This window comes from Myxocyprinus asiaticus, chromosome 1 (genome assembly GCF_019703515.2).
Source record: "Myxocyprinus asiaticus isolate MX2 ecotype Aquarium Trade chromosome 1, UBuf_Myxa_2, whole genome shotgun sequence".
Taxonomy (NCBI): Eukaryota; Metazoa; Chordata; class Actinopteri; order Cypriniformes; family Catostomidae; genus Myxocyprinus; species Myxocyprinus asiaticus.
Window position 1 is genome coordinate 21,412,712 of NC_059344.1, and position 27,639 is coordinate 21,440,350.

Here is a 27,639-nt window from a genome sequence, read left to right on the forward strand (position 1 = left end):
CCTCAATCAGTGGAATTATAAAAAGCTATGTAGATTAAACACACAGACCATCTCATTAATTTTGTGCCTTTCCCAAGTCACTTCTTATTTGTTCCTTATTCAGTGTTTAATGGATACAATGTGACAAATAATTACAGATAAAGAGGTGAAAAAAACAGTCATCAGACGAGGGAGCATGAAGCAAAGGGATGTGGTTGTGAAGGAAAGAGAGGCTGATAAATGAAAAAAAAAATGCCCCCCTAATATTTTCACGCTGTATTTTGACAATGGCCCTCTCACCAAAATATGGTTAAGTTGAATTTCACAGAAAGCAACATGAGGGCCATAGGAGTGTGAACAGAGAGCAAAAAGGGCACAGAGGAAGATATGTAGAGAGCCAGTGGAGAGAACCCATTCTGAAACAAATCTAATAATTAGAGTCATAAAAAAGAAACTGCCATTATTACATTTGTTTGACATTTCTTTTTCACCTTTTACTTGAAAAAATTTAAAAAGTAATAAATCAATAGATAACAGTTGGTGTTGGTGCAAACAGATACATGAAGGTGACTTTTCTGATGGGGAAGGAATTTGGGTGGTGTGGGACAAAACTGAGCCCTGTCTACTAAGACTGCTCAGCTGATTTGAGGAGGTTGTCTTTGCTCCTTCTCTTGACATCCCAGTTGTAAACGCGTGCCATATCTGTGAGAGTAGTGGTTAAGATTAATGTGAAAGAAGCTATTATCTCAGCTGGAGGAACATGTTACACTTATGTAACATCAGAACAGAAACAAGAGTCTTTCAAAGCTTTGCACACAGTCGCTAAATACATTCTAACAGGTGGAATTCAGTGCAGTACTTATGGGCTAATGGCCTACATCTGATTCCCCTAAAAAGTGTCCTTTCTTGAAAGAAATGTACAGGTGTCAATTTAATCTTTTGGCTAACCACTAAAAAAATGAAAGTTAGCTGTTTAAATGCTTTGACAGAGAATGCAAGACATATATTTTCTCTATATTAATTATCAATATGATTTACTCATATTACTAATGAGATTCAGTGCTTTATACACGAAAAATATAAATATCTGATCAATTCTGATCAATTTTAACAGCTGTTGATGACACATTACAGGCATAACAGGCAATTTGTGAACTATGAGAACACTTTCGATCTCATTCACAGCCAATCTATTTTGACCTTCAAATTTATCTTAAAATTGAGATTCACTATTCCAAGGAGCTCCTTAACAAACAAAAGGAGGAAGAAAGGAAAGTGACTTAATGCTCTCTAGACACCTAATTCACACTGCCAAAATGATTTCAAGAAAATATCTGACAAGATCTGTCATATGTGTGCATAGGTTATATCTTTCACATGAGATTTTAAATAAAATTTGATACCTCTTGAAGACTCAATCTGTCATTTACAAAACACACAGCTAAAGTACACTGACTTTCTATATCTACTGTAATCACAATCATTTTCAACAATGACTACTTACAAAATAGGTAAAACTTGAAAGTTATTCATAAAAAAATAAAACTATATTAGGACTACAATTATCTTAAAGACCCAAAACATGTACACATGTGCAAATCACAATACAGCCCTGGATCTCTGTGGCATAGTTTAAGGATACTGACTTCAGTGGTTGTGAACTGGTCTCTGAGGAAGTCCAGGTCCTCTTCCAGAGAGTCCAGATTCCGGGAAGCTGTGGCCAGGTTTTTCTCCAACAGTGCCTGTGCCTCATCGATATCATACTCTAACATGACATTAGCCTGGTACACAAGAGGAATAAACCATGGCTATGTACTCATTTTCCAGATTTGCCATTAAAGATAACTAGTCTAGTAGTTGTTTGAAACAAGAATGTTCTTGTTTTTATGCAAAAGATATTTGATTGCTTTTAATTTAGAAGTCACATGCTATCAAAGAAATTTAGAGTATTTTTAATTACAAGTACAGCCACAGAGGAAGTGCCTTGTTTAACAGTGGCGATAGGGTTTCTGGGACTCTATTGTACACAGGTTATGCCAACATGGCTGAATCTGTGAAAATGACATTTCCAGCCCTGGCGGTTAACATCTAAGCTACCACCACAACACAGCCCCTGATCCGCTGTCAAAGACGTTATGAGCAGCCTAGAACTGGTATTTCTTGTCATACAAACAGTAGAGCTACTTGATGCAAACATAACAGTAAAATGTTTATATAACATGCATATTATCTAACATGGAGGAGGGGGGGGTTCATAAGTTTACGGTATTATAACCGCATACCATGACATATACCTCTGCTCTATATGTCATGTCAATCCTTCAACAAACAATATCCAGTAGAACTTTTAGTCCAAAGTTTGCAAATATTGATGGATTCTCATGTTTACTTGAAAGATCTTTCATGTTTTTCAGGAAATTATGTGGTCAGAAAATAATTAATTGGTGAAACTCTCATGCAATTTTCAGTGTTATTTTCGGCAAACATTTAGCAGTCATTCAAAATTTTGCTTAATTTATTGTTCATTTCTCTTACTGCCAGTTGAATGTTTTTATCTATTTGTCAGTCAGCGTTAATTAACACGTACATTGTTTTATATTTGCTCTGTTTAATATTTTAGTTCTTATAGTTTAGTAAGGGATAATGTACAGTCAGCTGGTTGTTATTGCAAATTACATGGCTCTCTGGAATACTCAATTTTGATTAGTCAATGGCGCCATCTAGCGCTCTGATTTTTTTCATTAACAACCGCACATCAACGTATCAGACCACTCATTCGGGTATTGCAAGCCATCTTTCCTGCCTCTCGGATCACTGTGTGATCTAAATAAGTGAGCTAATAAAACAATTTCAACTCAAATCAATGTTTAATGCATTTTTATTTTTAATTTGGCAAGTAGTCTCGTAAAAAGTTGCATAATGAGGAGTCAAACATTCATTAATTACAAAAACACAAAAACAAAGGCTTTGCGTCATGGTCCTGATTACCCTGTTGGAGTTTATTTTGCGATTATCAACCGGCTGATTGTACAATATCCCTTCCATAAACCCTGTGATCAGGACCATTTAATTTATTATCCAGCTCTTTAAAAGACTACTTGCCAAATAAATAAATAAATAAATGCATATGAAACATGATGAGTTTAAATTATTTTATTAGCTTACTTGCAGAGATTGCACAGTGATCCATGCAGGAAAGATGGCTCGCAATTAGGGATGGGTGGAACGATCCTAAAGTATCGATACTGATGTTGTATCAAAAATATCGATCCTCACACAAAAATATTGATTCTAACAAAACAAAACAAAAAACAATGTAAACTAGGGATATTATTATTTGGTTACCATGAACATGAACAATAATCATAAGCTTCAAATTGCCGCGATTATGCAATCATGAAAATTGACGATTATAGCGTTCAATTTAAGTCTGCTCCTGTGGTGTCAATGGTTTCTATTTACAACGTGTTTTTGCAGCGGTTGAATATTCAAACCAATCACTAACATGTCTGTTGAGTAATGAAATGGCAATGGCCAATCAGAGCTCCTTAAATTAGTCCTCCGTCCTATCAGTAATGAAAACTGATCCTAATGCGCAAGTTTTAAACTGTCTGAATGCCCAGATGCTTGCTTTATGTACTACCTCTGTTCGTGATGGCACACGAAAATAAATACTGAAGAAACATCACCTGACACTCGAAAAGAAGCTGAAGAACAAGAGCGAAAAGCACTCTGGAATTATTTTGGATTCATTGCATATTGCACTGCTCGCTTTGAACGTAGATGTTAAATACACTGAAAATGAGCAACACGACAAAACTAAAACACTCCCGTTCTAATCAAGGCACAGACACGGTGTAAATAATTTATTATGCTGATTAGACAGCTTTGTTTTTAATGAGAGCATTCGCGAGAGTGCAGAACTTTGTGCGGAGCATCATTGAGCTCGCGTCGAAATGCAGGTCTGAAACCTGCAGTGAGTGACAGCAGTCATTGTAATGGGAGAGTTTGTCACGTTGCTCTATTTCTGTGTACAATTTATTACAAATTCATTAACAGTTTAGTTTTGTCATGTTAGTAAATAGGCCAATGTGAATTTGATTTGTACAAAATAGCAATAAAGTAATTCAGATTAACTGTTCTAAGTGTGTTTTGGAGGTGTAACCAACATAAAGAATATGGCATGAATAGCATATTTCAGGAATCACCGTCATTGTTATCGTGTCTGCTCTAATAAGACCCATTTGCCATGTAGCTGGTATTAGTAGATTTAACATTTTCACGAATTGCACAAACTCTGATCGCAAATGCTGTTTTTAATTTCCAAAGTGCAACCACTGAGGCCAAATCTTGGTGGGTAGAGTTAATTAGACATATTTTTACAGGTATTAATCTTTTATACAAGTATGTATACATGTCATAAAATCAGTGGACATGTTGTAATTACAATTTGGGCAAAATCTTCTGCCATTTTCCAATGGATTTTTTTTAATAATAGGATCAAATGGGCAGATTCAGGAACAACTCGGGACACCTTTCTCCGATCGCGTGAAGTTTCAGGAAGTAAAAAAAAACAGATGCTGCATTAATTGTGTTCACTTTAAATTCAAAAACATTAAAATCACAGAAATAACGTGCTACATTTCCCAGCCCTAACATTCACCGATCAGCCACAACATTTAAACTACCTGCCTAATATCATGTAGGTCCCCCTCGTGCAGCCAAAACAGATCTGACCCCTCGAGGCATGGACTCCACAAGACCTCTGAAGGTGTCCTGTGGTTTCTGGCACCAAGACGTTAGCAGCAGATCCTTTAAGTCCTGTAAGTTGCGAGGTGAGGCCTCCATGGATCGGACTTGTTGGTCCAGCACATCCCATAGATGCTCAATTGGATTGAGATCTGGGGAATTTGTCGCTTTGTCATGTTCCTCAAACCATTCCTGAACAATTTCTGCAGTGTGGCAGGGTGCATCATGTCAAAGTAACATCCACATGAATGCCAGGACCCATGGTTTCCCAGCAGAACCTTGAGCTCCACAGTCAAGTTCTGATGCTCACGTGCCCATTGTGGCACTTTCGGTGGTGGACAGAGGTCAGCATGGGTACTCTGACCGGTCTCTGGCTACGCAGCAAGCTGCTATGCCCTGTGTGTTCTGACAGCTTTCTATCATGGCCAGAATTGATTAAGTTTTTCAGCAATTTGTGCTACAGTAGCTCTTCTGTGGGATCAGGCTAGACGGGCTAGCCTTTGCTCCCAACGCGCATCAGTGAGCCTTGGTCGCCCATGACCCTGACGCCGGTTCACTGGTTGTCTTTCCTTGGACCACTTTTGGTAGGTACTAACCACTGCATACCAGGAACACCCCACAAAACCTGCCGTATTGGAGATGCTCTGACCCAGTCGTCAAGCCATCACAATTTGGCCCTTGTCAAAGTCGCTCAGATCCTTACGCTTGCCCATTTTTCCTGCTTCCAACACATGAAATCGAAGAACTGACTGTTTACTTGCTGCCTAATATATCCCACCCCTTGACAGGTGTCATTGTAACGAGATAATAAATATTATTCACTTTACTTGTCAGTGGTTTTAATGTTGTGGCTGATCAGTGTATATATATATATATATATATATATATATATATATATATATATATATATACACACATACACACACTATATACAGAGAGAGAGAGAGAGAGAGAGAAAGTTCTTATTTCAACTGCACTTATAACTTTTTTATTAAAGGGTTAGTTCACACAAAAATGAAAATTCTCTCATCATTTACTCACCCTCATGCCATCCCAGATGTGTATGACTTTTATATCTCCAGAAGTGATATGGTAGGTATGGGTGAGAAACAGATAAATATGCAAGTCCTTTTTTACTATAAATTATCCTCCCAGCTCAGTAGGTTTGCATTCTTGCATTCTAAGAATTTGCATTCTTTGTGCATATCGCCAAAAACAAGAGAAGAATGTGGACGTGAAAGTGGAGATTTATAGTTAAAAAAAAAAAAAGGACTTTAATATTTATCTGTTTCTCACCCAGAACTATTATATTGCTTCTGAAGACATGGATTTAACCACTGGAGTTGTACAGATTACTTTCATTCTACCTTTATGACCACGTTACACCTGGTATTAAGATGCGTTTTTGGTGATCCGCTCACACTTGGTCTGCACTAAATACAGGTCTAAACGTGGTCTAAAACATTTTGTGATCGGATTACAAAAACCACATATGGTTTTGCACTTTCTTGGTCTTTTCTGACTTTGTTGCACTTTATTGTCATGCAGTAACACACTGACATAGTGATGGATGTATGCCGTCATGAAATCACAGACCTTCCCCTTGAAATGCATCACAAACGGTCACAGGAGACGCATTTAAGTGACCAGGTGTACAGTGCATCCGGAAAGTATTCACAGCGCTTCACTTTTTCCACATTTTGTTATGTTACAGCCTTATTCCAAAATGGATTAAATTAATTATTTTCCTCAAAATTCTACAAACAATACCCCATAATGACAACGTGAAAGAAGTTTGTTTGAAATCTTTGCAAAATAAAAAATAAATTAAAAAAAATCACATGTACATAAGTATTCACAGCCTTTGCTCAATACTTTGTTGAAGCACCTTTGGCACCAATTACAGCCTCAAGTCTTTTTGAGTATGATGCTACAAGCTTGGCACACCTTTTTTGGGCAGTTTCTCCCATTCTTCTTTGCAGGACCTCTCAAGCTCCATCAGGTTGAAAGTGGCACAGCCATTTTCAGATCTCTCCAGAGATGTTCAATCGGGTTCAAGTCTGGGCTCTGGCTGGGCCACTCAAGGACATTCACAGAGTTGTTCTGTAGCCACTCCTTTGTTATCTTGGCTGTGTGCTTAGGGTCGTTGTCCTGTTGGAAGATGAACCTTCGCCCCAGTCTGAGGTCCAGAGCGCTCTGGAGCAGGTTTTCATCAAGGATGTCTCTGTACATTGCTGCATTCATCTTTCCCTCGATCCTGACTAGTCTCCCAGTTCCTGCCGCTGAAAAACATCCCCACAGCATGATGCTGCCACCACCATGCTTCACTGTAGGGATGGTATTGGCCAGGTGATGAGCGGTGCCTGGTTTCCTCCAGACATGACGCTTGCCATTCAGGCCAAAGAGTTCAATCTTTGTTTCTCATGGTCTGAGAGTCCTTCAGGTGCCTTTTGGCAAACTCCAGGCAGGCTGTCATGTGCCTTTTACTGAGGAGAGACCTCCGTCTGGCCACTCTACCATACAGGCCTGATTGGTGGAGTGCTGCAGAGATGGTTGTTCTTCTGGAAGGTTCTCCTCTCTCCACAGAGAAATGCTGGAGCTCTGTCAGAGTGACCATCGGGTTCTTGGTCACCTCCCTGACTAAGGCCCTTCTCCCCTGATCGCTCAGTTTGGCCAGGCGGCCAGCTCTAGGAAGAGTCCTGGTGGTTCCAAACTTCTTCCATTTACGGATGATGGAGGCCACTGTGCTCATTGGGACCTTCAATGCTGCAGAAATTTTTCTGTACCCTTCCTCAGATCTGTGCCTCGATAAAATCCTGTCTCAGAGGTCTACAGACAATTCCTTGGACTTCATGGCTTGGTTTGTGCTCTGACATGCACTGTTAACTGTGGGACCTTATATAGACAGGTGTGCGCCTTTCCAAATCATGTCCAATCAACTGAATTTACCACAGGTGGACTCCAATCAAGTTGTAGAAACATCTCAAGGATGATCAGTGGAAACAGGATGCACCTGAGCTCAATTTTGAGTGTCATGGCAAAGGCTGTGAATACTTATGTACATGTGATTTTTTTTCGTTTTTTATTTTTAATAAATTTGCAAAGATTTCAAACAAACTTCTTTCACGTTGTCATTATGGGGTATTGTTTGTAGAGTTTTGAGGAAAATAATGAATTTAATCCATTTTGGAATAAGGCTGTAACATAACAAAATGTGGAAAAAGTGAAGCGCTGTGAATACTTTCCGGATGCACTGTAAACAGCGATACGTCTCTCCTTACCACATGTGATCGGATCACCCGAGATGCATTTTAATACCATGTGTAAATGGGGTATATGTGCTTTTTGGAGCTTCAAAGTTTTGGTCACCATTCACTTGCATTGAATGGACCTACAGAGTTTAAATATTCAGCTAAAAATCTTTGTGTTCAGCAGAAGAAAGAAAGTCATACACATCTGGGATGGCATGAGTGTGAATAAATGATGAGAAAATGTCAATTTTTCAGTGAAATATCCCTTTAATGAAAGCTTAGCTGATATCATTACTTTGCATTGTGTTAGGCCATTTTAAATGAAGAATTTTCTTTCTGCCCTCGGGATCAAGACCATCAGCACCAGCGAGACACCGGTTACATACAGCTAGCTAAAGCAGGCACATGTGCAGACCCCAGTAATGCTCTGCCAACTGACCCTTCAGGCTGATGTTCCCTTTCTTTTATTTGTTGAAATTTGGCACCTTATATACCGTTGGCCTATTGTTAGTTAAAAAAATACTAATCTTCATAGGACCTGGTCTTAAAACACATCAATTACACACATTGTGCAATATACAACTGATCATGCAAATGCTTGTATAGCAGTTTGTTAGCAGTTAAAGAGGCCAATATCATTTAAACATTCCTGCAGTCCAAAAATCAAAATAATCTAGGCAGTGCTTGATAATGCTGTGAACATTCAGGATCTATCAAAACACAGAAAAATTCAATACAAGGAGAAACAGTGGCCAACACTTACCCCAAGCCACAAACACACTTTATCTGTGGGGGGGACAGAGGCCTTGCAATAGACGTTATCGGCCAACAGAAAGTGTGTCTCCATAGGATCCTTAGTGTCCTGTGATAAGACATACAAACATGATGAAGAACAGAAAAACAAAAGGAGATGAAACGAGTGCTAATGATTATAAAGGTAGAACACAACACCTTGTTTTTGACTTCTTTATATCCAAAAAATTTTTAAACTTTAGAAAGCTGATCTCAGATTTGCTTCCCTCTATGCAAAAACAGATTTTCTTCTCTCATGCATGTTCCCTCATCCTAAAGAGGCGACTGGCTTACCTTCTTTTTCTGCATGTGTCGTAGGATTTCTAATGTCTGTTTGATTTGTGGAATCTGGCTTTTTAACCTGTGCAAGGCAAAAGAAATGTCAGCTTCTAGAGGCATCAGAAAAAGTGACAGACTGATTACTATTTGGACATTTTTAACTACTTTAAGCCCACTTGCACGATTAAGTGGTAGCTCCCTCGCGTCAGTTATGTACTGATAAGAGTTGTCAATGAATAATACACATTTTGTTATAAAAATATGGTGTAAATATTGTGCATTTATTTCTACGATTTTGAACATGTCTCATTTGCTCTCAAAAATTGCTCTACACACACACACACACACACATATATATATATATATATATATATATATTGGTATTACATCTGCGACCCTGCTCTCTCGATATCAGTATTGGCAGGTTAAAAGTTCATATCAATATCAGAAATTATATCCTATGCTTACTTTCAGCCAGACTTATTATATCCAAGAGTAAATATTTTGTTTACATAATGTATTTGTTCCTTATAATTGCAGAGAAATGACAGGACAACAATAGTTGAGAGATGCAAGAAAAATGGTGGGCAACTATACAAGCATAAATCAATCATCATACAACCCTCGGTACAAGAAGAGCATCCTTTAACATTGGACAGAGAAACAAAGCTATTACCCATTACTGTACACTGTAAGACTGGTCATAGTCAAACCTGAGTTTCTTCTGAGCCAGATTGAGCTCCATATATTTATATTTCTGATATTGTTCATCCAGCTTCCTCAGCACGGCGTCTGCTGTGTCATTGCCCGGCTGCTTCATAAAGGCATCCACATCTTCCTACAAAGACACAATTCAGAATGAAATATCTCATTAACAACATCTGACCCACTAACTCTCCTATGGAGTTTATGCACTGTTTACGTATAACGTAATGCTAATCTGTAACTCAAATCTCGTGGCACCTTCAAGACGTTTTAAGCAATGCTTGAATCCTTATAAGGAGACGAGCAGGGCGCTTTCTGCTTAAGAAAGCAATTTATAGCATGAACACAAGAACACACAACCTTCCCTGGAAACCATCAACAGCACGGACATGAATATGAACAATGTGCCATATTCCCACTGACCACAAATATTGCTTCGGGGATTCCGAGGTGTTTTTTCCTATTCGCAGCTCCTGCATTGCCACTTTCTATGGTCGTCGCCATTTTGGAGAGACTCACGGCTCTTCCTCTTGACGCACGCGCCCGCTGCTCTTACGCACGAGCGCTGTGTGCATAATAAAAGTAACGGGCAATCGGGCATCTCCCTCAGACCCTCCGCTGGTGTTGTATTTAGTGGGCTCATTGCTGTTCTTATCCAGTCATTTTCTCATGAAATGTTCTTTATAATGAGTGATTCATTCTACCTTCGCTTTCACGAGCGTATATTATTGTCTGCTTTGCCACTTCGCAAAACAACCAGCAGGTGTCAGCGTTGACTAAATGAAACGAGAGAGACACAGGCGGCGAGTGTGACTAATTTAACTGTACTGGATGCATTTTGCGCATACCTGCCAACATCGGATTTTGAAAAATAGGGATTTTTTTTTTATTTTACATTTTTTGCAGGGTGGGTTGACGTGGTTCGTATGTGCGAGGAACGGCAGCCGGTGGGGTTTCTGGTGACCCCCTAGGGTAATATGCATATAGGGAGCGGCAGTGCTGGTCAGTAATACTACATTGAAGATGAATCATACAAAGAATTGTATTCTGATAGTCCCTTACAACATCCTCCACAGTATTTGCACGTTTTAGTACAATGTGTAGACTTTTCAGACGGTCCCTTACCACGCCCTCCACAGTATTAGCAGGTTTTAGACAATGTGTAGACTTTTCAGACGGTCCCTTACCACGCCCTCCACAGTATTAGCAGGTTTTAGACAATGTGTAGACCTTTCAGACGGTCCCTTACCACGCCCTCCACAGTATTAGCAGGTTTTAGACAATGTGTAGACTTTTCAGACGGTCCCTTACCACGCCCTCCACAGTATTAGCAGGTTTTAGACAATGTGTAGACCTTTCAGACGGTCCCTTACCACGCCCTCCACAGTATTAGCAGGTTTTAGACAATGTGTAGACTTTTCAGACGGTCCCTTACCACGCCCTCCACAGTATTAGCAGGTTTTAGACAATGTGTGGACTTTTCAGACGGTCCGTTACCAGGGTTGGGAGGGTTAATTTTAAATGTATTCCACTACAGATTACAAAATACATGCTGTAAAATGTAATTTGTAATGTATTCCATTAGATTACTCAAAGTCAGTAACGTATTCTAAATACTTTGGATTACTTCTTCAGCACTGGTAGATTTTTTCACTTGTTTTGACTATAAAAACTCTGCCAGTACATTAAGACAAAATACACATGTTAAAAATACATTCTCGTTGCAATCGAAATTATTCAACACCCCCTGACCATCAATACATTCTGGTGATGTGAATTAAAACACATCAACTAAAACCTCAGTAAACAGTCAAAGTAAGTTTTTAAAACACATTTGAGTGATTTTGAGAACAAAGAGTTCAGTTTACCCAAATTTTAAAATAAAAAAATAACTAATTCTCTCCACAAATGTCATGTCAAAAATATTCAACCCCCAAAGTCAATCATTTGTGGAGCATCCTTTATCCTTAATAACAGCAAATAAATGTTTCAGGTAAGTGCTCTCAGGCTTCGGACATCTCTCTATTAGAATTTTTACACATTTCTCATGAGCAAAATCTTCCAACTCATTGACATTCTTTGGTTTCTGTGCTGCCACTGCTTCCTTGAAATCCCAACAAAGATTTTCAATGGGATTTTAATGATGGACTGAAAGGGCCATTTAAGGACATTCCACGATCTATCCCTGAACCAGATTTTGGACAACTTGGATGTATCCTTAGTGTTATTGTCTTGCTGGAAAGTCCAGTGATCACCAAGCTTCAATTTACACACTGAAGGCATCACATTTTTCATGCCAAAATGGCCTGATACCTGAAAGAATTCATGGTGTCAGTCACATAGTCAGGATAGCCGTTTCCTGCAGCCGCAAAACACCCCCATAACAGGACTGACCCACCTCCATGTTTGACTGTGGGGATGGTGTCGTTCTTGTCATTACCTTGTCATCTTACTCCAGACGTACTGCTGACCCATGGGTCTAAAACTCATTTTCAGTTTAGTGTCATATGTCTATAAAACCTTCTTCCAGGACTTCACAGGTCTTTCCTAATTACTTCTTGAATGTTCAAGTCAACATTTCCCTTGGTGAAGTTTTTCTTTCCTCCACACCCCAAGAAGGTTGCTGTTGTAACATATTTAAAAAATATATGAATGGTGCTGCCAACTTTGTCTATTGGAAATTGAAGTGCCTTGGAAATGTACTTTTAGCCATGACCTTTCTTGTGTAATGAAATAATCTCCTTCATTAGCTTTTGAGACAGTTTATTTTTAATTGCATTTTTTGCATAGAAATACATTTTTACTTACAACTCTAAACTTACATTTTAAAACTTAAATAAGTGCCACTGCAGATTGATGACTTAATTTTGTTTTAAAACAATGACTTTTGTAGCCTTACATATTTAAGAAACAGCTAAATGCAATAGGGGTTGAATTATGACATGGCTGTATTTTTAAAAAAATCCTACTATTTAGAAATATTACATTATATATTCACACTACTTTGAATGTGTCACTCAACTTATATAGATATAAAGTTTTAAAATTCTGGGTCACCAGAAAAGCTTACCTTTGTAAATCCATACTGTCTTGGGGGGGGGGGGTGTTGAATAATTTCAATTGCAACTGTATATTCCCATTCATATTTTAAATTTGTTAGTACACCTGGGTGACTAGGAACATGAAATTGTTCAGCCATGACTTCCTTTTTCACATTGGTAAAAATATGAGGTAACACACAGGCAATGGGTAAGAATGGGTAAAAGAATATAGTTCTGATGTGCAGCAAAAGGTTGTTGAGTTTCACAAAATGGGAAGTGGCTAAAACAAAAATAGCTAAAGCATTGAAAATACCAATTTCCTCCATCAGGGCAATAATTAAGAAGTCCCAATCAACTGGAGATGTTACAAATTGGCCTAGAAGAGGACGTGTGTCTATATTGTCTCCACGCATGCTGAGGAGGATGGTTCAAGTGGCCAAAAATTCTCCAAGGATCACTGCTGGAGAATTGCAGAAATTAGTTGGGTCTTGGGGTCAGAAAGTCTCCAAAACTACAATTAGACATAATCTACATCACCACAAGTTATTTGGGATGGTTTCAAGAAAAAAGCCTCTGCTCTCATCCAGCCACATACTCAAGCATCTTCAGTTTGCCAGACACTACTGGAACTTTAAATGCGACAGGGTTTTATGGTCAGATGACACAAAAAGAGCTTTTTGGCAGTAAACACCAGAGATGGGTTTGGTGTACTCAGAGATGAAGTACCCAATGCCCACGGTTAAATGTGGTGCTGGATCTTTAATGTTGTGGGGCTGTTTTTCTGCCAGAGGTCCTGGACATCTTATTCGGATACATGGCATCACAGACTCTATCAAATTCCAACAGATAAAAAATCAAAATCTGACTGCTTCTGCCAGAAAGCTTAAAATGGGCCATGGTTGGATCTTCCAGCAGGACAATGATCCAAAACAAACATCAAAATCAACACAAAAATGGTTCACTGACCACAAAATCAAGGTTCTGCCATGGCCATCCCAGTCCCCTGACCTGAACCCCATAGAAAACCTGTGGGGTGAACTGAAGAGGAGAGTCCACCAGCGTGGACTTCAGACTTTGAAGGATCTGGAGAGATTCTGTACGGAGGAATGGTCTCAGATCCCTTGCCAGGTGTTCTCCAACCTCATTAGGCATTATAGGAGAAGACTCGGAGCTGTTATCTTGGCAAAGGGAGGTTGCACACAGTATTGAATAAAAGGGTGCCAATAATTGTGCCACACATCTATTTGACAAAAATGTTTGTTTTTTGATAAAACTTGTGTTGTGTTTGCAATTGTTTTATATTCATTAGAGGATAGATTTTTGTGAATATTTTGAATGAAAGATCAAAAAGGTAAACAATAAAGACTTATTTTTCACAGACTTCTTTGCTCATTTTTACCAAGGGTGCCAATATTTTTGGCCACAACTGTATCTATTTATTACTCAATACAGACAATACACTGAAAAAAAAAATCTTAAAAGAGCTTTATTGTCATTGTTCAAGACAACAAAATTACAAGTGCTACTCAGTACACTCTAAAAAATGGTAACCTTCAGCTATCTTCAAGTTAACTTAAGGGGTCATGAGATGCCTTTTTTATTATTTTAAATGTTCCTTGAGGTTTACTTTTAATATTAGTACATTTTTAATTCATTTTTTTTCCACAAAAAAATAGTCATGTATTCATTAAACATTATTATTTTCCACCCAATATCAGACACGCTCAGTTTTGGTGCTGCTTCTCCTTTAAGACTTGACAGTAAACGCCCACTGTTTTGATTGGCTCTCTGCTCTTGACTGATCTGCTCTCTCTATGCCATTTCACTGCTCACCACTACAGGGCGGGGCTACGAAAGTAATAAGGTAAAGTAGGCATTGATGTGTTTTTGTGGAGGCAGTTAGATGCAAATGTCTACCACAGAGTGGCATCACAATGTGGAGGACGTATACCGAGTCATTTTGCAGTGGGGAGGAAATTTTGAGTTCAGAAACTTTCAGTGTGTTTTTATATTACAGTTAACTCTGCATGTAAATTTCAAGGAAAATTTGATTTCTCATGTAATGACCCCTTGGCTTATTCTACCTATAACCTAAGCCTTAAAATTGGTTTTGTTGGTGTAACCTAATGTTTTCAGGTGGATTCAGTGGATTCATATTTATATACAATGGCAGCTAAAAGTTTGGAATAATATACAGATTTTGTTCAGATACTTTTATTCACGGAAGTGGCATTCAACTGATCACAATGTATAGTCAGGACATTAATAACGTGAAAAATTACTATTACAATTTGAATTTTTTTTTTCAGAACTTCTTAAACTACTTCAAAGAGTTCTCATCAAAAAATCCTCCTCATGCAGCAATGACAGCTTTGTAGATCCTTGATATTCTAGCTGTCAGTTTGTCCAGATACTCAGGTGACATTTCACCCCACACTTCCTGTAGCACTTGTCATAGATGTGGCTGTCTCATCGGGGACTTCTCACGGACCTTATAGTCTAGCTGATCCCACAAATGCTGAATGCGTTTAAGATCCATAACACTCTTTTCCAATTATCTGTTGTCCAATGTCTGTGTTTCTTTGCCCACTCTAACCTTTTCTTTTTGTTTTTCTGTTTCAAAAGTGGCTTTTTCTTTGCAATTCTTCCCATAAGGCCTGCACCCCTGAGTCTTCTCTTTACTGTTGTACATGAAACTGGTGTTGAGTGGGTAGAATTCAATGAAGCTGTCAGCTGAGGACATGTGAGGCATCTATTTCTCAAACTAGAGACTCTGATGTACTTATCCTCTTGTTTAGTTGTACATCTGGTCTTCCACATCTCTTTCTGTCCTTGATAGAGCCAGTTGTCCTTTGTCTTTGAAGACTGTAGTGTACACCTTTATATGAAATCTTCAGTTTTTTGGCAATTTCAAGCATTGTATAGCCTTCATTCCTCAAAACAATGATTGACTGATGAGTTTCTAGAGAAAGCCTAATATAATATAAGCTGTTTCTTTTTTGCCATTTTTGACCTAATATTGACCTTAAGACATGCAAGACTATTGCATACTGTGGCAACTTAAAAACAAACACAAAGACAATGTTAAGCTTCATTTAATGAACCAAATAGCTTTCAACTGTGTTTGATATAATGAAAAGTGATTTTCTAGTACCAAATTAGCAATTTAGTATGATTACTCAAGGATAAGGTGTTGGAGTGATGGCTTCTAGATTTGATAAAAAATGACTTTTTTCAAATAGTGATGGTGCTGTTTTTTAACATCAGTAATGACCTGACTATACTTTGTGATCAGCTGAATGCCACTTTGGTGAATTAAGGTATCAATTTCCTTCCGAAACAGCAAAATCTGTACATTATTCCAAAATTTTGGCCGCCAATGTACATACATAGGTTAACATTTTTTTCAGTGCACCAGTGCTGCCCTCAGCTCTCTGTTACACGTCTTTCAGGTAGGGTACAGCAGGGCTAAAGGCACACCTCCAGGAAAATGTGCTTTTTCTCTGGTCACAAAGTGTATCAAGATTGAAAAAAATGCATTTATTTTTATTGAATACTGATGGAAGATCATAACTTGTGTGAAAATAAATAATAACAGATGGTTGTTTTGATTAAAATTAATAAAAAATAAAAAATTGGTGAGGGGGCCTTTTATCTCACACTTGGGGTAAAAGCCCCGCAAACCTGGGGTAAAAGGCCCCCAGGGGGGTTACAGTGACATTCTGTAAATAGGGGCAATAGTAATAGAGCAAAATTTGTCAAGCTCCTTAATGTAACAATTGCAGGTTTACAGTGTAGGCCAGGGGCTACTCTTTGTAAACTGGTCTGCACTTCATGAAATTAAATGTTATTAGCTCAGTCTTTCACGTTAATAGACCCATAACAACAACCACCTCCTCAGACATGTTTGAAAACACACGCCCTGTAAACCCTGGGCAGTCAGAATAATTAATTGGTCTGTTGTGCTGGGTATCAGTTCGCAAGGCAGTGATTTCAGCCAGTGTTCGTCAGAACTGCGTCAGAAGCGATGAACTCACCAGAGGGAAGGAGGGAGGGGGAGGGGACTCGGGTGGCGTCGCTTTTCAGGCACACTCATAGCGCAGCGATTATCAGCACTGGTCGGTTGTGAGAAAACCTCTGGGAAAGGGGGAATTCTTGCTTAGTCTGTTTTTCTTTGAAGGACAACAATAAACAGGCGTAAATTTTTAATTTCACTACAACCAGTAAATTATTTAGCCTGTGTCTCACCGAGAGGGGCGAGTGAAACGTGCGGGGAAGCATCGTGAGCTGGAGGAAGCGGAGGCATCGTTTCAGGACCTTGGACAGAGCGCGCGTGTAAGCTACTATGGCACCAGTGGCGGCAGAAGAAGCTAATTTCGGTGAGTAAATTGGGTTTATTTATCATTTTGGTGAATAAGTTGCATTTTTTTAAGCTTGGGAACAAGAATTAATTTTTTGAAACGTGGCTGAAACGCAGCTTTTTATTTTTATTTTATTTGTTATTGGCACAGTCATAAATAGGTAGGTTTGGGGATGTAACAGGATTACGTATTTAAAATACAAAATATAAGTAACTGTATTCCACTACAATTACAATTTAAATAATTGGTAATTAGAATACAGTTACATTCAAAAAGTATTTTGATTACTGAAGAGATTACTTTGCATTTTATTGTCATTTGTTTCATTTAATATTTAGTCCTTTCAGATGGAAAACATTTATACATATAAATGATACGATCCAAAGTGCATTTGAACAACGGTGAAACACTTTCTTATGATGTGTTACATTCATACGAGCAGACAGAGAAGTAAGTTTGAAGTAAGTTTGGAGCCGAAGAAATAGAAATAAACCTTGTGTTAATTGTCAGCTTTATGCTAAGTTAAAATGCTATTTCTAGCCATTTTACATGCACATGTTACCAGGCACGATCATATTTTTTATCAAGAAAATTCACGTTGGATCATAATTTCTTGTTTTCTAGTAAGACCTTTGATATTAGGGCAAAAATCATATTCTTGATAATAATTTTTGTATTGTTTTACTGTAAAAATATCTAAAAATCCTTAAAACAAGATCAATTTGATTGATCTTGTTTTAGAAACAACACTGCATAAGATATTTAGGTTTTTCAGATAATGTATTTTTAACATGTGTTTTTTGTTTTACTCTACTGGCAGAGTTTTTATAGTCAAAACAAGTGAAAAAATCTACCAGTGCTGAAGAAGTAATCCAGAGTATTTAGAATACGTTACTGACCCTGAGTAATCTAACGGAATACGTTACAAATGACATTTTACAGCATGTATTCTGTAATCTGTAGTGGAATACTTTCAAAAGTAACCCTCCCAACCCTGCTTGGCGCATGCTCTATTAGTAGCCTATGACATCACTGTTGTCTGAAAAGCATTGGTTTGATGGCAGCAGCTTTCAATGATCACTTATAAGGCACAGAATAGTATGTGATATGTTTATGGGAGAAAGGAGAAAATAGAAAGGCTGACATAGCAACTTTTTAAATTAAATGAAGGCATGCTGTACCCAGAATAAAAACGGAAATTTCCAGATTCCCAGGGACTAATACACCACAAGCTCCTCACAGCCAATTCACATAAAGGTTTATGGCCTATAGTTCTTCATAAATGGTGTAATATTAGTCTGGGCTTGATTTGAGAAGCTGACCAGCACAAATGACCTGTTTTGGGTGTAAAAAGTGTTATTCTTCTTCTGGATGTTGGTATGTTGGCATTGGTTTGTTACAATTGTTAAAGGAATAGTTCACTAAAAACTGAAATTTATTCAGTTTTTATACATTTATACATTTATTCACCCTCATGCCATCCCAGACATGTATGGCTTTATTTCTTCTGCTGAACACAAACAAAGATTTTTAGAAGAATATCTCAGTTCTGTAGTTCCTCACAATGCAAGTAAGTGGTGACCAACATAAAATAAATCCATACAAGTGGTTTAATCCATGTCTTCTGAAGTGATATAATAGGTGTCAGTGAGAAACAGATCAATATTTAAGTCCTTTTTAATTGTAAATCTCCATTTTCACGTCTACATTCTTTTTATTTTGTTTTTTGTTGATTCCCATTCTTCATGCATATCACCACATACTGGTTGGGGCTGGCCAAAGGTGGAGATGTATAGTAAAAAAATTGACCTAAATCTTGATCTGTTTCTCACCCACACCTATTATATTAGTCGTATGGATTACTTTAATGCTGATTTATATGTTTATTTATTTATTTATTTTTTCACTTACTTTATATGGCTCCACAGAGATTAGATATTCTCCTAAAAATCTTTGTGTTCAGCAGAAGAAAGAAAGTCATACACATCTGGGATAGCATGAGGGTGAGTAAATGATGAGAGAATTTTCATTTTTGGGTGAACCATTCCTTTAATGTCATCCCCTTTTTCAGTGTTTTGACACTTATCCACTGCAAGAATAAGGCTATATTTGATATATTTAAAGTGACTTAATGATAACATGTGGTGATAAGTATAAGATGATATATGTGTCCTGTTTTCTACACAGCGGAGGTTCCCGTGAGTGTGGCTGTGGTGAGTGTGTTTGGTCTGGTCTTCATTGTCTCCATCTTTGCATGGATTTGCTGTCAGCGCAAGGCCAACAAAGCCAATAACAAAACCCCACCCTATAAGTTTGTCCACATGCTGAAGGGGGTTGACATCTATCCTGAGGGCCTGAATGGAAAGAAGAAGTTTGGAGGAGAAAAGACACCAGACCATGCCCATGGAAAACAAACCCCCAGCCCTATCAATGGGCAGCCAGAGCTCCATCTGGACCTGGAGAAACGAGACCTGAATGGAAACTTCCCCGCCAAGCCACCAGCTCTCCAACTGAAAGTGCGTAGTTCCCCAGACCTGGGCATCCCATCCCTTCAAGGAGGCTTTGGGCAGGGTGATAATCAGGAGGCTTGTACTCCAGAAAGTAACCTTTCCAGTCAGGTAACAACACCAGCTGTGGAGAAGTGTCAGGACAAGGAAGGTGGTCTGGGGACTCTCTTCTTTTCTGTTGAGTACAAATTTGAGAAGAAGGCCTTCATGGTTCACATCAAGGAGGCCCATGGGTTGTCTCCCACTGATGAACAGTCATTGACCTCTGACCCTTATATTAAACTGACCTTGCTGCCCGAGAAGAAGCATAAGGTGAAGACGAGAGTTCTGAGGAAGACTCTGGACCCAGCCTTCGACGAGACCTTCAGCTTCTATGGGATCCCATATGCACGTGTTTCCCAGCTGGCTTTGCACTTTATGGTGCTGAGTTTTGACCGTTTTTCACGTGATGAAGTGATCGGAGAGACCCTTGTTCCTCTGTCTGACATCGACCTGTCCGAGGGGCGGGTCCTGATGAGCCGAGACATTATTAAAAAGAATGTCAGGGTAAGAACCATAATGTTAGTTTCTTTTGCTTCTCTGTTACAACTGATGATCTTATCTTATTAACTGAACATACTTCAATACATACACAAACATGCATGTCTTTTACTGGCAGCTCACACAATACAAAAACATATAAAGTGTACTGGATTGTTCATTAATAGTCCTGGCAATTGCATTGATATTGTTAGATGACATGCTCTGATACATTACTATTGCATGGCTGCATATAATATGATAGAGCGATTATGTACTTGGATTTTTGTAAGGTCTTTAGATTCCAGTCCCAGGTCAGGCGATATTAGAGACAGTCAATAGTTAATCTGCTTAATGTGGGTGGTCAATGACACACCCAAGCTTGGAAAGAGAGGACAATTAATGGTGTGTGTGAGTGTGTGGTTGTCCATATGGGTCAATAAAAGTCTTAGCCACCCATCATAAGGCATTGATGGGCCACGGCTCTCAATTTTTAATTAACCCCTTAATGGACCACAATCACATTTTTCTGTCTCTACAGACTTACTCTGTGTATTTTAGGTATGGTCACGTTTACCTTTGCAAGGCAAAATTTCACAGGCAAAGTAGGCATGGGCGGATGTTGACCGTGTGTGAAACCAGCAAAAAACTAATTGCCAAACAGCCTCTTTTTAATGCTGCACTTTATACTCTGTGAGAATAAAGTTGAAAAGAAACTCGCTACTAAAATGATATTCTTGTCCATTGTGAATATTCATTATAGCTGTTTATGAAGCACCGCACAGAGGTCTACTGCCAAACCAAACAACTACCAATTGCTCACATGGAGAAGTTCAGCAAACTTAAACTCCAAGCAAAATCCGCAAGGGGAATTTCTTCAAGTGGAAAATTATAGCGCGGATTCCCATCCAGATGATTGTATTGTGCAGTGCGAAATTTCGCAGTGCAAAGGTACATTTGACCATGCCTTTAGACATATAGTAAATGAACTAACCTGATGAGTCTACAGTCTCAGTAGAGTTAGATATTTAAAGATACACATTTTCTTGGCACATTCAATGCAAGAAAATACATCCAGCAATTGTTTTGGCAATACAATTTTGCTGTTATGCACAAAAGTATTCACTCCATTTGAGCTGAAAAGAAGGCTATTATCATTCAATGGTGAATGCAGCTGCATACAGTCAAACACAGATAATTGTGTCTCAGTGGTTGATAGACTTTCCAAGTCATTGTCGTGGCAGCAGCAGAACCCTGCTGATGGGTTGCCAAGGCAACATGCTGCCATATTCACACATAACTGGAGTCATACATTGGTGTTGTGCCAAGGGAATGACTCACAATCAGTTTCTCATAACATTAACACATTGTTCAGAAGTTGTTCTCTCTTGCCTGTCAAGACCTATACGTTACCATTATAAGAGTAACAGTACATCTGTGGTGCACTAAGGTTGTTTCAGGATAAATAGTGTGGAGGTTTGTGTGGCTTGGCAGAAAAACAGAATGGAAAGCTGACAAGAACTGTGGCATAATGTGAGAGACAAAAGTCCTGAACTGAAGCTAAAATGTCTTTATTCTTTATCTTCACATTTGTAGAAGAGTGCTGGTCGAGGAGAGCTACTTCTGTCCCTCTGTTATCAGTCTACTGCTAGCACTCTGACTGTGGTGGTGCTGAAGGCCCGTCACCTGCCCAAGACTGACTCCAGTGGACCCTCAGGTAAGGTCAGAATGTGTGTTAGTCAGACAGACAGCAGTGGTCAATACTTTGAACTCAAGCAGAAATACAATTTGTAAACACTTAAACACTATGGTTTGATGAACAAGGTCAAGAAAAAATAAACATTATGTAATTAATCCACAACATTCAAACCTTGTCATTGTTGAGTTTGCATAGTCTGATTGGACCAATTATGTTGTATTACCTCTACGTTTTGTCAGCCACAGCTAAAACTATTCATCCCCCTGCTCAACTGATAATTTCCTGTATATCGACTAAACTATTGATTTCTGTCTCACTCTTTTTCTTTTTCTCTCACCCTTCATTCTTAGACCCTTACGTGAAGGTGAACTTGTACCAGGGGAAGAAGCGAGTGTGTAAGAAGAAGACGCATGTGAAAAAGTGTGTCCCCAACCCCGTCTTCAACGAGCTCTTTGTTTTCGACTTGCCCTCAGAAGATGGTCTGCGAGACACCAGCGTGGAGCTCCTCTTGCTGGACTCCGATAGGACGTCCCGTACACCTGTCATCGGCCGGCTCCTCCTCGGCACATCCTCCCCTGGCACCGCCGGTGAGCACTGGCGTGAAATATGCGATCACCCACGGCGACAGATTGCTAAGTGGCATGTGCTGTCTGAAGACTAGCTCTGTTGGTTTCCATGCCAACAGATGCCCAGGAACTGTCATCAAAATTCATGGATGAGTGGGTGGGATTTGAACTGTCTCAAGTAATGTCCCCTATTAATCAACTGATCTCAATCAAACAAGTCATATCACAGGGGTGGGGCTTCTTCTAAGGGATTAGCACCAGCTCAACCCAGCCAATCAATGATTCCAAAGACTGTCTCAGATTCCCAGTGATGCTTTTTCTCCATGCTTCATTCAAAACCTGATTAATCATCTCCTTGCGCAGTATCAAATGTCATCAATGTTGTTCTTGCTGTTCTTCTCTATTCACTGTTAGTAATACTCCATCATGCGATGCAATTAAAGAAAATCCTGGTAATGTGATGATATATAATAACCGAATGATCCATTTATTTTTTTATTATTTACCTTTTATTTATTCAGATATGAAAATGTATTTATCCTCGTCCTTTTATACTTGATTTCTTGAATTTGATTTGTTTCCATGTTTTTGCCCGAGTACGTTTTGTAAGCTAATGTGATGTGGAAGCAGCCTAAATTAGGCACAAACAAGCAGAGACTGATGTGTTACTGCAGGACGACTGCACAGACAGAACAGGGCTGCACGTAGTGTGTGAATCTGAGCGTGTGTATGTATGTATCTATGTGTATGTGTGTATACATGTGTGTTAGTATTGTTCCAGTGGAGTGTGAGACAGAGTGTTGTTTTTTTCACTGTGAGCACAACAGTGGAAGTGATGTAAATGTGTATTACTATAAAACATACAGTTCAGAGAAAGAAACAGTCTCCTTCAATTATTTCAACTTGCTTATTTGCCTAAAAGCAATCTGGCGCAATATTAGTTTTAATGTTATTTATTGTGATAACTAAGTATGAGTCACTGACTTCATTGCACCACAGTTCAAATCAATAATGATGATTAACATTAGAGAAAGAGCAAGAGAGAGAAAGATGATGTAATGTCTATTTATTGGCCAAGCTTCCAATTTCTCTCTCTCTCTCTCTCTCTCTCTCTCTCTCTCTCTCTCTCTCTCTCTCTCTCTCTAGCCGTGGTTGTCCTATACTGTCACTCGGTTTTTGTCTTTTTCTGCTATTGTTTTCTAAAGACAATCAGCAGGACTTCTAGTCATTTGAAGTATGACATCAGGGAAAAGTTTTGTCATCCGAAAGCCTGTGGGCGGGTTGCCAAGGCTTGTAATATTAAGATGTGCCTGAATGTTCTGTTCTCCTCAGATCTGAAGCAAAAGGACCAAAATGGGCTTAAATTCTATTCATAACCATCGGCGTCAAAGTTCTGACTCTGCAGTGAAAAACAAAGTTGTTATATTGGACAAATAGTGAAACTAAAGCACTTCTCTTCATCAGAGTGGATAAAGAAACTTGTCGTCAGTATACAGTTTTACTTATGATAAAATATAGCATCCTATAGCCACAGTCGCGAAAGAGGTATGTAAAAGACCAAAAGACTTTCCGGCAAATGTTATCACAGAGGTTAATAGCATTTAGGTGCTGATTTATAGAAAATCCACTAATTCACCAATTTTACTGCAATTTAATGGGTTTCATGTGTGAAAGTGGCTCTAGGCAATCATGCAAGTCACAATCATTTACATACAACAACAATTGCTATTTACAGTGTAACAGGGTTCAGTGGAAAGGAGGAGGCAGGAACTGGACGAAGCATCAAAGTAATGTTTTTAATAAACTTAAACACAAAGACACACAAATGTAAATGCATACAGGTCAGCTGCCTGTAGCCCTCTCTCTCCCGAACTACCGCATCTTGTTGCACTTATCCCTCTCCTCAGCTGATTAGCCCAATTGGGGGCTGGGCGTGCATAGTCACAGCCCGGCCCCGCCCTCCTCCTTGTCACAACAGTTATCTGTGGTGAGGAGAGAGTTCCACAACCTTGCTATCTTCATTTCTTCCAAGGCAGTATCCTAACTGAAATGGAATCTCTTAAGTGACTGATTTGAAAACACTCTACACAGGCAGTAACTGAAGTAGTGCTCAAAAGCCTCGACTTAGGCCCTGTCCCAAATGGCACCACATTGGTGATGTAATGTTGCAAAAATGGCTGACTAGAGTTTTGCTGTGAAGCTTGTATTAGTGTGGGCTTAGCCACAGTGCGCATCTAGGGCGCATAGCAGCAGCAAAAGGGGTGCTCGTGAGGACACCCTAAGATCTCATAGACTTCACAGAAATGACGGCCATCGCAAGACTGCAAGATCATTTCGATGCAAGATGGATTTTGGACAGGGCCTCACAGTTCCAATAGAGATTGCAATAGTGTTTGGCGTTAGCACAAGTTGCTAAGCTATTTGATTTGACAAATACACACAAAAGTATATAGCAAACACAAATACTTTTAGAGTATTAGATTTTACTGTTAGTTAGATTTACCTAGTTTATCCACACTTCAGTATGGAATGGAAAGACTCATAGACTTAATTGAAATTGACATGATATTTATTTAATGAAATAATGATGAAACACATATTTTTAATGTCTCTTTGATGTAGGCCCCATCTGACGGTCCAATGAGATTCATACTCGAACCGTAAGATCCTGCCGGAGAGAAAAGAGAGATGTTAACAAAAAACTTTACATTTGTCAATGTTGCATGAATTATGCAGTATCCCATGCATGGTTTTTGTAATACCTTTGCAAGAGGATAAGCCATGCTTTGTATTTGCTGATGAACCCTTACGATTGGGAGGAACATGGTTTGTTTGATATCCTTGCCGAATGATAAACCATTCTTGCGTTTGAGCCCTTCGATAAGGGCGAACATTTTTCATGCATTATCCTTGCCAAAGGATGAACAACGTTGTGTTTGAGCCCTACGATAAAGGTGACGTCGTTGTGCAATACCCTTTGCCGAAGGATAAATGTTTGCTTATGAGCCCTCCGATGTGGGCGGCTGTTGTTTGTGCAATATCTTTGCCAAAGGATGAACAACACTGCATTTGAGTGTTATGATAAAGGTGACATTGTTGTGCAATACAGTTTGCCAAAAAATAAACAACGTTTGCATTTTAGCCCTTCGATAAGGGTGAACATTGTAATGAATGTGCAGTACTCTTGGCAAAAGATAAACGATGTTTTGGGTTTGAGTCCTACAATAAGGGTGTGTAGAGCCGAGGAGGGCGGGGCCGGGCTGTAATGAGACACACCCGGTCCCCAATCAGCCTGATGGGGCGCACGAGGGATAAAGGCGGCCGGGGACGACAGTTCGAGAGAGAGAGAATTACAGACAGCTGTACTGTGTGTTTATAGTTATGTGTTTTGTTTAAATTGTTTATTAAATTATTATTTATTTTATTAAGCTGGTTCTCGCCTCCTCCTTTCCACTGAACCCCCTTACACTGGTGCCGAAACCCAGGAAGGAGGAGGGATTCCCGTCGCAGAGTCCTTGACACTGCCGTCCACCCAGGGGAGCGCCGCTGCCGTCCGACGGGGGACGGAGTAGCCCAACCACCCGGACGCGGGGAACGGCCGCCGTCCGCGAGGCGAGTGGGGACAGGACTCCCCGACCGCCTGGAGCGAGGGAGCCGCTGCCGGGGGCGGAGGAGTGCCCTGCCGTCCCCCGGGAATGCGGAGGGGTCGAGAGAAGACCGCCGTCCGCGGGGGGAGGAGAGAAGCGACTCACCGACCGCCTGGAGTGGTAGGGCCGCTGCCAGGGGCGGAGGAGTGTCCCCATGGGACGCTGGGAACGCGGAGGGGCGTTCTGTCCACTGGGGGTCGGAGGTCTGACTCCGGTCCGCCCGAGGAGGAGTGGCTGCAGTCCGCCTGAGAGGGTGGAGTAGTGATCGAGGACCACACGACGGCGCATCAGAGAACCGGTGAGTTTCTTTTTCTCTCTCTCTCTCTGTCGCTCTATGTTGGCCTTTCCCTCGCCATTTTGTTTTGTTGTTTTTCCCCTCCTGTCTCCTCCCAGGTCGAGGAAGGCGGGGATGACCCGCCGGCAGTCGGGGTGTAAGAATCAGCTGCAGAATGTGAACGAGTTTGCAGATATTTAAGCATAGAGGTGTAGGGGCAGGAGCTAAAAAAATATTTTGTTTTTGAGTGCTTAAGAAGAAAGTAAAGATGTTTAGGAGAAAAGGAAATGTCAGAAAATAATAGGTTGTGAAAAGGCAATAAGGAGAGTGAGTTGGTAGTGAATTCTCAGTGCTATAGAAAACCGTAAAAAGCTAAAAGGAAAACTGATTACAAAAGAATATCAATACACTAGGATAAGAAACCTGATCGGAGTGATATAATCATGAGATTAAGGATGTCTAATGTAATTGGTAAACTCTTATCTGGGAGAGAGGGACAGATGAATAGAGGGATTGTTATGAATGCTAGAGGTGTCAGAAGAATGACATCTAGCAAAAAATTCAATGCCAGCCACCATTTTAGTGATAGAGGAAGATCTCTGGTGTTAAAGCAAAAGGAAATGAAAGCGTAAATGGAGAATACCAGAATGGGAAATAAAGAGGTGTTGTGAGATTGGCAGGAAGAAGAAGAATGGGCCCAGGTGGAGTTACAGGAAATGTGCATGGACCGGGTGAGTACTTTCTGCATAAACACCTTAGTGCAGGGGTGTCAAACTCAGTTCCTAGAGGGCCGCAGCCCTGCAGAGTTTATTTTCAGCCCTGCTCCAAAATGCCTCCTTGTAATCTTCAAGCACTCCTGAAGAACTTGATTAGCTGCTTCAGGTGTGTTTAATTAGGTTTGGAGCTAAACTCTGCTGGACTGAGGCCCTCCAGGAACCGAGTTTGACACCCCTGCCTTAGTGGAACCTAATAGGGGCAGGAGTGACAAAACAAGACAAAAACAAGATAGGGAATCAGCATTGGAATTGAAAAACCTGAGAATATGCTCTGCTGAGAGAATGAAATTGCAGTTAATCCTCTGCCATGTCAAACATCTCAGTAGAGACATAATGAAATTGGAGGAAGACCGGCCTTTATTGATAATCGCGACGACTGTGGAGTTGTTGAAAAAGACACAACACGTTTGCATGCCCAGAGGGAATCCTGATGACGATGATGGGGTAAATTTCAAAAAATGAGGATGAAGGGGAAAATTCACCTGGTCATTCCC

General features: G+C 39.7%; 2 protein-coding genes across 2 annotated transcripts; one reads left to right on the plus strand and one right to left on the minus strand.

Annotated features, from left to right (window-relative positions):
• Positions 1 to 55: 55 nt before the first annotated feature.
• Positions 56 to 10,295, minus strand: LOC127440998 (prefoldin subunit 3-like). Its single transcript, XM_051698110.1, has 6 exons — positions 10,179 to 10,295; positions 9,764 to 9,888; positions 9,066 to 9,132; positions 8,743 to 8,841; positions 1,622 to 1,760; positions 56 to 681 (listed from the first exon to the last, which is right to left on the minus strand). The coding sequence occupies exons 1-6, from the start codon at positions 10,257 to 10,259 to the stop codon at positions 605 to 607; spliced, it is 588 nt and encodes a 195-aa protein (XP_051554070.1). The 5' UTR covers positions 10,260 to 10,295; the 3' UTR covers positions 56 to 604.
• Positions 10,296 to 16,861: 6,566 nt separating this feature from the next.
• On the plus strand, positions 16,862 to 23,328 carry LOC127440894 (synaptotagmin-4-like). Its single transcript, XM_051697987.1, has 4 exons — positions 16,862 to 17,175; positions 19,345 to 20,210; positions 21,780 to 21,900; positions 22,233 to 23,328. The coding sequence occupies exons 1-4, from the start codon at positions 17,142 to 17,144 to the stop codon at positions 22,541 to 22,543; spliced, it is 1,332 nt and encodes a 443-aa protein (XP_051553947.1). The 5' UTR covers positions 16,862 to 17,141; the 3' UTR covers positions 22,544 to 23,328.
• Positions 23,329 to 27,639: the final 4,311 nt, after the last annotated feature.